The sequence below is a fragment of the Siphateles boraxobius genome, unplaced genomic scaffold (assembly GCF_051911475.1).
Source record: "Siphateles boraxobius isolate OS27281-9 unplaced genomic scaffold, OSU_SipBor_1 5, whole genome shotgun sequence".
Classification (NCBI taxonomy): Eukaryota; Metazoa; Chordata; class Actinopteri; order Cypriniformes; family Leuciscidae; genus Siphateles; species Siphateles boraxobius.
In genome coordinates, this window is record NW_027509141.1 from 30,178,697 (window position 1) to 30,192,068 (window position 13,372).

Sequence of the window (13,372 nt, forward strand, 5' to 3'; positions counted from 1 at the left end):
CTTTTCTATTTGATCAGATGCTTTGCAGATCCCATAGACTTATGTTGAAAGAGGGACTAGAAACAAAATTATTACAAACTTTGTCCAGTATGCAACCAGTATGCAACATGCATAAAAGTCTTTTTCAGACAATATAAAAAATTTAAGGTTGTGGTATTTTTGTATCTGATATCTAATTTTCCATACAACTGTACATAAGATGTCTTATCTTTCTAGAACTAACTATTGTGACTATTGTATTGTGTGTATTTCTGTTGCAGGTTTGAGACCAACAGGCTGACAGAAGATGGCATTTCTGAGGCATGAGATTACTGTTATCTTCTCCCTGTGGGCTTCTCTCCTTTATGTTGCACTAATGTCTCTTCCACTGGTGGCAGAAGCACCAAAAAGAAGGCAGTACATCTGGAATACAGGTGGGTTGCCAATATTTCCTCAGTTTTTTTTCTTCTTGGGACAACAGGAAAAAAATTATTTACGCGGTCCCTAGGCGAATTGAGTGTTTTTCTGCCATGATTACTTGCCATCACTTACTGTCATGTCGTTACAAACCTGTATGACTTTCTTTCTTTTGTAGAACCAACACAAAAGGGGACTTTTTGAAAAATATGGCCAAAAAAACCCAACAAATATTGATACAAACTATTCGTTTAGATATTTCTCTCATGAAAGTGCCATAGGGAGCTAAGGTTTTCAATGACTCAAAATTTTGGAATATGGTGCACAAGCTACTTTTATGTGGCTTTTTTTGGTCATTTTTGGATCTTGACACTACCAGTCTCTCTTTGAGATGAGACCGATCAAGATATCCTTCAAAAAAGCCTTTTTTTAAAAGTCATACAGTATTAGTAACGGTATGAGGGTAGGTAAATGTTGACATCATTTTCCATTCTTTAATACTGCACAGGGTAAACTTGTGTGATATTTTACACAGACAAAATACAGTGCTAAACACAGTTTGTGTTTGTAAGATCCATGCACAGCCTGAGCCAGAAAATTCTGACACTCTATGGTCAGATCCACCTGGAAAAGTCAAATATTATTTGGATTGCATAATCAAATGTGTGAATTACCATTTTTGGTACAGTACATTCAGTCAAGAAGCAAGGTAATTCACATTGCTATTCTGCAATTGATAGAGGGAAACAGAAGTGTTGAATAAAAAAAGAATTAGTGGTCCATGTTGGATATTGATCCTTGTTGCCACAGATCTTGGATCAGCAGGCATGCATGTACGGCAGTTCAGAAAACTGTGAGACCATCTGCCTGTGTTATCTGTGAAGTCTGATCAATCTTATATCCAGCTGGAGTTGCACTGAGAATTCCTCATGTCGCCATGGCAACAATTGTTAAGCGGGAGATTGACAGCTCGCAAAGAACAGAAGATTATTACTTGTCCTATTAATGCCGTCCGGCGCATCTAAGCTACTCTGAGCTTATTTCAAGATGCCGCAATTAAGCACTTCTCCAGTACTTGTAACAAAACATCCAACATTTGGCTATTAAGACCTCAGGCAGGAAGTTCATATCAGGCAACTGCCATTCTCAGTAAATAGACACAGAAATTAGCTTAATTTAACTCCCTTGACTGAATGCAGGGACCAAATTGTGGGGGATTTGAAATGTCTGACCACTGTTGTTTAAATTGATTGAAAGTGACAGTAAAGACTTTTATATTGTCAAAATGTTTTTAATATTGATAATAATAAAAAATAAAGGTTGATTGAGCAGCAAATCATCATATTAGAATGATTTCTGAAGGATCATGTGACACTGAAGACTGGAGTAATGATAATGAAAATGCAGCTTTGCCGTCACAGAAATAAATTACATTTTTTCTGGCTGGTCTCAGACAATCTTGGGGGTGAAGATGCTGGATGTGGAGGTCCTGGGCTGGAGTGGTTACACGTGGCATTGTGCTATGTGATAAAACTGCACATTTTAGAGTGGCCTTTTATTGTAGCCAGCCTAAGGCACACCTGAGCAATAATCTGTCTAAACAACATCTTGATATGTCACACCTGTGAGGTGGATGGATTATCTCAGTAAAGGAGAAGTGCTCACTAACACATATTTAGACAGATTTGTGAACAGAAATAGGCCTTTTGTGTACATAGAAAAAGTCTTAGATCTTTGAGTTCAGCTCATGAAAAATGGGGGCAAAAACAAGAGTGTTGCGTTTATAATTTTGTTCAGTGTATATTCCAATGCAAATTGGAATATATTGTGAATATATTTCACAATAGATTTTACTGTATAAATGCAGCTTTGGTAAGTTACGATCATGTCAAACAAAACATAATATTTTTAAATGTTTTATTTTTAGAATTTGTAATCGATTTACATTGATTGTAATTGATCTAGAGGGCACTTAAAGATAGTTTCCGTTTCAGAAGTGTCTTTTAAAAAGTGGACTCCCTTGAAGGTTATTGTGAAATCCGCACTGATTGATGGCTGGATGACATATCAACAGGTCTAATGCTAATGAAGGCAACTGTGAAAACGTTTTATAGATGAACTATGGATGATATAAGGACGTTGAAGTTTTTCTGTGAAGCAGTGGTCCGTTCTCAGAGGTCTCCTCCCGTGCTGTGTGTGGATCGAACGGCAGCTCTGCGGGTCCACAGTGGTGATGATTCCTGGAATGTAAAATCGATACTGGTTTCATCCTGAAGGAGTGTGTCCACTTTTGTTCTGTCAATGAAGAAGTGCTCATTTGTGCAACCACACTTTCTTTTATACTCGAGGTCTGATTTTCTTGAGCTTTTTTTGTGTTCTTAATTTTGTTGTTTTCCTGGAAAGGAGAATAATATATTGGAGACAGGAGAGCAAATTCTTGAATTTACATCTTTAAAGCACACTGAAGGCTTGAACGCCTAATTTTGAACCAGTCTCCCTGGAGTTCCTCGTCACGAGCTGGACAGAAAATTACTCTGTCTCACAAAACACAAAGGTGAAAATTAACCTTCAATAGACAGATGAAGACAGGCAGTCTGACTGTAGCAGATTATGTTTTTTAGCAGTATTATGGCAGGAGACATTGTCATTCTATCCCCTTTTTTTGACAAAAATGTGTACATGCCAGTGCAAACGAGATGAATCATAATTTTTTGGTACGTTTCTGAATAGAACTAATACATTCTGTGCACATGTATCTAATAGTTTATTTTGTCAGCTTTTAAAGATGGTCTCAAAGCTAATAGACACGTTCTAAAAGCCATAAAACCTCAATTTTGATGCCACTTTGACTAAAATCTTTAACATTTCCTTTGACATTTTGATTTACAATGTGGTTTAATCCACTACTTTGCAGTTCAAGTTTTTGCAACAGTCATGTTCAATGTTTTCAGCTACAGAAACATGTCTTCGTACATAAAATGCAGCTCACAAGTGCATTGGAATAAAATATACAACATGGTATAAAAGTATGCAGTTCATACAGAGAAAGCCCTGGTAACAAGAAAAACTGAAAACATTGAAAAATGCTCAAAACTAGCTGTTTTTATTTTTCTAAAATGTTTGAATATACCTGTGAAGCAGATTGAGCTGCATTTTGTTTATGAGAGATCTTATTAAAAAAGTATTTATACTACTACTACTACTACTACTACTGAGGAAATAATTGTATTATTATTATTTTATTATTATTATTTGCCACCAGGCTGAAAAAGTAGGATAGGGCCATGTCTTCTCATGAATAATTCATACATCACTGATGTAAATGTGCACAATAGTCTTCAGTATAATGCAATACATAATAGATTCATTAAGTCAAAAGAGATAAATAGAATATTTTTTATTATTTATTTTCCGTGGAAAGAGCAGGACCAAGAATTAAGCTGTGTGTCTGCCAAAACGATAGGGCAGTGATGACCTCTCACAGTATAATATGTGTCAATACACATTCTTTCCTTTTTCAAATACTCTTTCTTTCTGTTTGTATGAAAAGCCCACAGAAAAGAAGAGAGCAATTCTTCAGCAGTGAATATTGACCTATTATCCATTTGCCTTTTGTTTTCTGTTCAGTTCATTAGTTGTGCACTCATTTCTTTCTTTCTCTCTGTTTGATTGATTACTGTGGAGGGAACGAGGAGAAATCACCACCGTATACAGATGTACACACACACACAGAGAGAGCGAGAGAGAGAGCGGGAGAGGGAGACTTTTACAAAATACACATAGTTGGTGTTCATGAGATGATTCCTGTTAAATCAGAAGTCCTTGTTCTCTATACAGGAGTTCTAGTTCACTAAAGACTGCCGAAAGGTTGAAATTATCTAAATACTGGGATGGATATTTGCATTATCTTGAAGAACCTTTAACATCCATGAAACCTTTTCATTGCACAACAGTCCCTAAAGTTGAAAAAGGCTTCTTTAAATTTTTTAAATGTTCTTCAGACGAAGCAAAATATGGTTGTTTGAAGAACTGTTCACTGAAAGGTTCTTTGGGGAACCAAAAAGGGTTCTTATGACTTCTATGCAACAACAACAAAAAAATCCTTTTAGAATCTTTATTTTTAAGAGTGTACTTATAAATAGCTCCAAAACATATTCGAACACTTAAAATGAAATGGATATATTTATACATGGATATATACATTTCCTTATATGTGAAATATGTGTTTTTATTTTGTCCATACAAGAAAAATGAGAATAAATATGATTCATTTTATTGTTGAACTATCACTTTAAGCCATTCTTTCAAATGACCAAAGAGGCTTGTTGGGATTTAAATGATAAAACTATAGATATCAAAGTATATGATGAAAGTTTTTTGACGTTTTGGTTGTCAAATGTCAGTAGAACATGTTCATTGTTAATGTGATAACGTACACCTGCGGTTACTCTGCCAGGAAAACCTGTGTAAACTTGAAAGTAAACCCACATAATGCATTCATATCACCTTTTGACTAGTGTTTCACAGACAAGTGAACCAAAATACACTGCAACATCATTGATTTCCAGAGCGACATCCCTAATCTTTTGCATTTAAGACATCAAAATCCACCAATCTTTAGCTCAAACTCCAACTGAATCGTGACAGGCCAAAAACAGCTCCATTTTCTTTGCTAAAGTGTCTGTGATAGGCAGAAAAGCACTGTAATTGAATCTGTGACCATCAGCAAGTAATTAATCTGTCATGTGCCCTATTGTTTCTCCCAAGATGCATCCAAAAACTGTGCGAGTGTCAGACCAGAACATTCCTTTACGCTGTTGAGAGGGAGGATGCTGCCCGTCTCCAGAGACCTCTGGGTCAGGGAATGTTTTGTGTTTTTTAAATGTGTAAACAACACTAACGGTCCTGACACTTTCAGACATCAGAAATTCATAATTCGATTTATTTTGGCATAAACAAGTGCTGTGTTGTTGAGTTGTGCTGTGTAGCATATGTACCAGTGCACTTTTTCGTAGCAAGACACAGCCAGTCTCCAAATATACTTGACTATCCAATTCAGCTGTGAATGTGATTTGGTTTAGCATTGCATACTCTTATTTATCTGTTTTGGGAGCAACATGTTACAAATGTACAAACTTTTTAGCATAGTTGTGTAGCATAGTGTCTTGGCATCTTAATATCATCTAAATTTCTGTACTCGCATTAGTTATTGGTTTACGCATATTAGAGATTTTTAACTCTTCCCCGGCATTGACGGAAATTTCCGGCTTTCCGTGTTTTCACTGTTATAAGGTATGGGGAGCTATTAGGCATCTTCTGAAAGAGTACTGAATCTCCTGGTCAAAACACAGGCAAAGAAGAAGCAGAAACAAGCGATATCATGTGTAAGCAGATGCATTATGTAAAATAATGTGATCAACACAGCATTTCAAAACTATCAGTGTGATAACTTTTTCTCTCAGACTTTTTTTTTCTCTTTCAGATCATTTATTTTCTCGCATGTAATAAAGACACATTTCTAGCTCCATAGGATCACAGGTTAGATTGCAAGGGAATGCATGTGTGGATGAAAATGTTGTTAACATTGTTTTAGGACAAGAAGTATCTGTCAAATGCATAAAATGTTTTTAAAACGAGCTCTGTTTTCAATGTGAGGAATGAGTTGGTATTGCAAGCAGTATAGAGCGCTTGTTTGCACAACAAGGCGGTCACTGGCGGTCTTTATAATGGAAGTACAGCACCGAGGAATCCCACCATAGAGGGAACTCTGGGAGGTTTGTGGGTGATTAAAGCTTTTGAAAGTCTGAATAGCGGAAAATAACCTGTCTCAGGTGTGTTTGAACCAAAGCCTCTGATTGTTGCTAATGAAATATTTTCAGCTGTGGAAATAGGATAAACCTGTGGGGATGAGAACCAATTTCAAATTTCCCTCAAAATGTGCATTTTGCAAGTAAATAGAACTGAATTGATAATGTGGATTCTACTAGATAAGATATCCTAGTTCAATCTGCCTTTGTGCTGCCAAAATTGAGTAAAACCACTCACGATCTTACCGACAGTACCTTTGCTTCCGATGCCCTCGGAGTGACCTCATCCGATCTCACGGCTTTAAGCTGCTGTGAAACCATGGGACAGGGTCCTGCTTGTATCTCAGTTCTGTTTCTCTTCGCCTGCCTGCTGCGTTTCAGTGATGGCCACATGAGAGACGGAGGGAGATAGAGGATCAACTCCCTGTGAGACATACAAGTGAGTTTGAAAGTAGGAAGGCGCTTGTCACGGCTGTGAGAGTGATTGTGTGTGTGTGTGTGTGTGTGTGTGTGTGTGTGTGTGTGTGTGTGTGTGTGTGTGTGTGTGTGTGTGTTTGTGTGTTTGTGTGTGTGTGTGTGTGTGTGTGTGTGTGTGTGTGTGTGTGTGTGTGTGTGTGTGTGTGTGTGTGTGTGTGTGTGTGTGTGTGTGTGTGTGTGTGTGTGTGTGAACATGAACGTGAATTATGAGGACATTTCCTGAGTCCTCATATTTCAAATGGCTTTAAAAACATACTAAGCAGTGTTTTATTAAAAATGTAAAAATGCAGAATGTCTCCTGTGATGGGTATAGGTTTAGGGATAGGGGCAGTGTAAGGGGATAGAATATACAGTTTGTCCAGTATAAAAACCATTATGCCTATGGAATGTCTATGTTCTTTTATAAATGGTTTATGAGGAAACAAATGTGTATAATGACATGGGTATTAAAACGTAAACATTGTTTATGAGGACACTTTCTGTGTCCTCGTAAACCAAACGGGTTAAAAACATGCTAAAAAAAACAATGTTTTTTCTATTCAAAAAATGGCAAAAGTTTTCTGTGATGGTAAGGTTTTTGTAGGAGATATAATATACATTACGCTTATGGTCCCGTAAACCACATATACAAGTTTGTGTGTGTGTGTGTCTTCCAACAAAATGTATTTGGAGGCTTAAAAATGTCTTAATGTCATTGCATTACAGTAAATATCAAACTAAGTGGTATTTCTAAAAATATGTCTGTTATTAAGGTTTATTATATTTAGAAGTATTCCAATTTTCTTCTATCTTTAATGCAATGCAGTTCATAGATTTTTTTTAATTGTGGCTCAAGTGTTCAAATACTATATGGGGCCACTCTAATTACTTTGGGATTTTAATAATATTTATTTATTTATTTATTCATTTATCTATTTTAGTCATACTTCAAAACAAAAATCCTTTAATGATGAATTTTGTTCTCCACAGGTTAAAAGAAAAGCTGTTAATATGTAAGCATAAAACATAAGGTCTTGATATATATGTAGAGTAAACTCATTTTATTTATTTTTTAAATAAATTAATACTGTTATTCAGCCATTCTAAATCTTGCAAATTGATCAAACGACAGAAAAGAGTTCTATTCCAAATAAATACAAAGTTCTGTATTCAAAGTTCCTTAATTCAATCTGCTTGTAATCACATCATTCTCTATAGGGCACAGCTGATTGGTTCCTGCTGTATCAGCAGCCAATGGGCTTGTGTGCTCAACCTTCAAATACTTGGTCAGCTTTTGCTATTGCAGTGCAGCATTCTTCTAGAAACCCTCCACCTTCCCCAGCTCCACCTGTCTACATCAACAGCATGTCTTACTTGCTCACAGCAGCGCAAGTCCTGTACTTGTTCTGCAGAAGCAGCAACAGTGTAGAAGATCTATTCCGATAAAACCAAATATATCAACAATGTCATACAACAACTCAACACTCTGAGAGTTGTCATGACAGAAATGCTGTTCTTTTGAACTTCCTATTCATTAAAGAATCCTGATGAGACAAAGTCAGCATATTAGAAGGATTTCTGAAGGATTTAATTTGATCAAAAAATCAAATAAATATTATTGCAATATAAATTAACTGTTTTCTATTTGAATATATTTTAAATAATGAATGCAAATAAATTCAGCCTTGGTGAGCATAAGAGACTTCTTTCAAATATATGAAAATATCCTACCAACCTCAAAAATGTATGAATGCTAGGGTAAGTGACTGCAGCCAAATTGATATATAATTTATAATCATAAGGATATCATAAGGATAAAAAAAAAATCAATATAGATCTGCATTTCTGGCAACATGGTTTCCACTAAATTCCACTAGCAGAAAAGCGTAAATGAGCCACACGTCAGCTTCACAATATCCTTGTTTTTCCATTTTCCTACCCAAAAATGTCAGTCAGACAGAGAAAAGCACAACAACAAAACATCTCTTTCCCAGTGATTATTCCCACATCTAGAGTCTATAATCAGCATGCCATCCATCAGAATCCTGATTAGCTGGGAGATCTCTGTAGGACAGGCCTCTGCGGTTAAAGTCTTACCTGAACTGCTTCTGAGTAAATTGATATTTGACTAAGGCGGATGAGCGCACGAGCAGTAATTAGCAAGCTGTGAAGACCTACTACAGTCTAATGATCAAATGTGTGTTCGGCTCTGACTTCAGTCCTCATACAGAAATGATGTCATCCCATATGGCTCGCTTTCTCTTTCACATGGTTTTTGTCTGCTTCGTTGTGCATTAGGTGGCATTTGAAGGATGGTAGGTCTCTTTTGTGACCTCACCGGTGGCTTGATGAAGGGAACATGGCCTTTGCCATCCCCTGAGGAACGATAGCAATGATGTCAGACTTTCTGCTGGAAGCATCTGTCCCCCTTTGCCTTTTTTGTCTTTCCTCTCTCTGTTCCTATCGCTTCTCTATTCTTTCTGTCCCCTTATTTTCTAATAAGGGATAATGGAAGCGATTTTAACAGATGGCAACTTTTGCTGCCTTTGAGTTTAAACAATTATCACTAAAAGTTGTCTGGTTAAAATGAATGATCTACATTCAGGATATTAACATGGCTGTGAGATCAGAAGCAACTGTATCACTTGGTATAATGTGTGTTATTCAGTTCAATTCAATTCAAATTTATTTGTATAGCGCTTTTCATAATACATATTGTTTCAAAGCAGCTTTACAGAAAGTGCATTTCAGAAATGTAAATAGAAAAATACAGTTAGTTAATCATGTATTAATTTAGGGATTAACATATAGCCGGCGTTGAGTCGTCTCTTCACAGGCGTTTAGTCATCTCATCGCAGGTGTTAGTTACACTTAGACTTTTGCTTTAAATGGACAATATTACTAACCGCTAATAGAAATACTGCTATTATATTATATTATATTATATTATATTATATTATTAATTATATTATATTATATTGCATTGTATTGCAATATACAATTTTGTGTGTGTATATATATATATATATATATACTGTAATCATTGTTCTGAGAGTGCTATTCTAAAATGATTAAATATGATTAGCTGTCTGCATCATGTACTTGTACAGTATTTCTGTGCTAAAGTAAGATGAATAGAGGCTCATCGCTGTGCCAGTTTTGGACTTTAACAGACAGTGGTTACAATAGTAATATAATTCACTTCATATCCTGTGTGTGTCTCTCTCTTATTTCCTGTAGGTGTATGGGGTGTATGTGTGGCCAATGATTGTGGCTCCGTGGGGCTCCAGAGTCGCTCGGTGTGGTGTGTCCATTCTGAAGGCTGGAGCACTCATCAGTCCAATTGCTTTCCATCTGACCGCCCACCGCACCAGCGAGTGTGTGTGAAGATGTGCGAATGGCAAAAAGATCTTTTTGAGTGGCGCTTGTCTCCTTGGGGTCTCTGCACCCCGAGTCCTCTCCTCCCAGCCAATCGATGTGTGACCGCTCAGCGTGGAGTACAAAAGCGAGATGTGGTGTGTGTGAAGCGTACTAACAGCACCAGGGTGAGCCTGCATGTGTGTGAAGCGTTTTCTTCACCTCCAGAAAGAGAGCAGGCGTGTTTGTTACCCTGCCCGATCGACTGCGTCGTCTCCACCTTCACCCACTGGTCCACCTGCAGTCGCACCTGTGGATCAGCCCTCCAACAGCGCACCAGGCATGTGCTGGCAACACCCCTGTATGGAGGAGCAGACTGTCCCATCCTCACCCAGACACGTCCCTGTAACCATGACAACGCCCACCCTGCCCTCTGTCCCTCTGACCAACAGGAATACAGTTACAGTTTGTGGGTGGGGCCCTGGAGCCCTTGCAGACTTAAAGGGACGGCACCTATTGGAAAGACAACGGTGGACTTCAATTTTGGGCATGATGGGAAAAAAACAGTCAAGGCTGCATACACGATCAAACGCCACACCGAGAGCATTCCCCACCAAAATTATTATGATGAAAGTGGCCACAGAGTATCCTGGGAAATCACCATTGGCTATCAGACTCGGCAACTGCGCTGTACGAGGAGTGATGGGAAGAATGCCATGCTAAGGTGGGCATCCATTCTGTGAACTAACGAGTTAATGAGTGAATACTTTTTTAAATCCATCAGCCTAGTCACCAATCCATCTATTCACCCACCCCTTTACCAATCAATCAAATCAGTCTTTCCATCATTCTCACATCCATCAATCCACAGTTTGATCATTCTGGGCACCCATCCTTTTACTGCACCAACCATTTTATTTTTTCATTTTATTTTATTTTATTTTGTTTATTTATTTAGTTTTTATTTATTTATTTAATTTTTTATATATATATATATTTTTTTTTTTTTTTTTTTTGAAACTCAACCCAGACAGTGTAATCCAGAACCCTTAGCTACTTACTGAAAAATGGCCCTAAAATATTGATTTCAGTGTATTTTATGTACAAAAAAAGAGACCGTAAAGTTAAAATAGCACAACTATGTAGGAAATTGGCCAATTGTAAAGTTTAGCTTTTTACAAAAGTACTTGTCCAGAATAAAGAGAGAGTTGTGTGATAAAAGCTTTTAAAGAATTATTGTAGATGTAGTCAGAATTGACTGCGGTCAGATTGATTCATTACTGATCTGACCATAAATAAATGAGCCAGGCCTATTAGCACAGTTATGCAACAATGTTATGCAATAAATGTACCTTTCTTTCTTTTTTTTAATATTATCATTCTCCACAGTGAGAACAGGCTTTTGTTTATAAATGCATTTCTGGTTACACTGTCAAATAACAGAATCTAAATTGTACCTGTTGTGGGCAATACAGAAAAGTGAGAAGCCTTTTCACCTTTTCTTTTTTCAAATCAGGGAAGATCCCAAGCTGGTTTTTATTAATTTGTCATTAGATTTTAATGGAAATAGTACTTGTTGCTCCTAGAAAACTACAATAATAAGCTTGAGAGAGGAGAGAGAGAGGAGAGAAAGGGCGCAGGACTGCAGTGAATATGAAAAATGAAGAAACAGTTCTGAAAATATCCACATTATCAAACATGCTATAGAACAGCAGTTTTGCTTTTTTATTTACTGCAAATATTTTCAAGTTCTATGTAGTTATGATACCATCCATCAGAGAGCGTTCTGAATCTTGATCCATTGACAAAATATCTACAGCTCAAGGGGAAAAAAAGTAAAGGTGATCTGACTAAATCAATGCGAAGTGTGGGCAAAAGTTTTGTTTTAACACATCCAACACTTAAGATGAGCATATGAAGGTTTAAAAATTTGCATAAAAATCTGAATCTAAATATCCCACCTGAGTTTGATGATTTATGTGTTTTATTTCTCATTACCAAGTGAAATTTCAACAGTGTTCAAACTCATTATCCCAATAAAACATACCCCTGGTTGCAAAGACAGGGCTTATAATATTTATTCAATGCCAATTCTATGGTCGAACAAGCACGCTTTGCAATCAACACTTTGCAAGCAATGTTTTGTTGTCTATGCTATGCAGCAAGCATCAATACTGTTACCAACAATAAGATGCTAATGCCAGTCTTTATTTGAACCACTCGCTTAGGCAATGCATAATAAATTAACATCATTTTATGTCTGCAGATTACAAGATTTCCCTTGCGGTTTGCAAACTTTTTTGCATTGGTATTAAGCCAGACTAAACTTCGGAATAAATTGAACACCCACGGACCACCCTATCTTTCTCTCTCTCGCAGGATTTCATAGTTTGCTTTAGCTTGTTTTGTATGCCAATATATTCAGCAAGAATCATCAGCAACGTTAAAGCCTTAGAGAATTCGAGAGACAGCTTGAAAAATGTTCTGTTTATGTTGCTACCTTTTTTTGCAATAGTAGCCAGAGGCTAAATGCATGCCAACAGCTTCAGAACAGGCAGATGAAATATTTATTTTTTAAAATAAGGCAATTAACAAACACGAAACCGAAGAATATAAATATATATACAGGGCTTGACATTAACACCTGCCAACCCGCCAAATGTGGCTGGATTTCAGCAGTGGTGTGTAACGCAGTCACTCTTACAAGCCACTTTGGCGGGTTCAATTTTACATATAATATATACATTTTTCAACTTATTTTCAAGTCTTTTAAAAAGGCATCTGAAATAATAAACAGTGCTGTGTAGTGTTGTCAAATATCGATTTTTCGAAACCTATTGATACTGAAATATCTGAAAAGCTTCCAATAGCCTACTAAATTTCCAGAGATTAGATCGCTGTTTTCTCATTCTCTCATCTCTCCGACAGCGAGTTGACACACAAACCCGCCTCCACTCACTCGTTTCATTTGCTCCGCATGAATATTGTTGGTGTTACAGGGATTACATTTCGGCATGGGTTTGCATGTATTGCGCATCATTTGACTAATTCCCGCAGATTTTATGATCACATAGTCCGCACACATAAAGCCACCTCTCAGTACTAAATTGAGATCTTTTACGCTCCTTATTGTGCTTAAACAATCAAATACATAAAAAAAAGTCAAAATGCCAGTCTTGGCGAGTATTCACGTAAACACAGTCAGTTATATTTTGAGTCAACGTAAACAGTTGAGAAAGAAAACACGTGTAACAGTATAATGGATCCGTGTGTCAGGTCTTAAAGTGACATCAGCCTAATATAGGCTTACCTGCTGCCAAATTATGAGATTAAAAAAAAATCTATATATATATATG

General features: G+C 36.9%; 1 protein-coding gene across 1 annotated transcript in view; it reads left to right on the top strand.

The window, feature by feature from the left end:
• Positions 1-286: 286 nt before the first annotated feature.
• Positions 287-13,372, top strand: part of thsd7bb (thrombospondin, type I, domain containing 7Bb) — a 47,223-nt gene continuing 34,137 nt past the window's right edge. Inside the window, exons 1-2 of the mRNA XM_077202849.1 lie at positions 287-413; positions 9,900-10,740. Coding sequence (XP_077058964.1) covers positions 287-413; positions 9,900-10,740 — 968 coding nt within the window. The remainder of the gene's footprint in view (positions 414-9,899; positions 10,741-13,372) is intronic.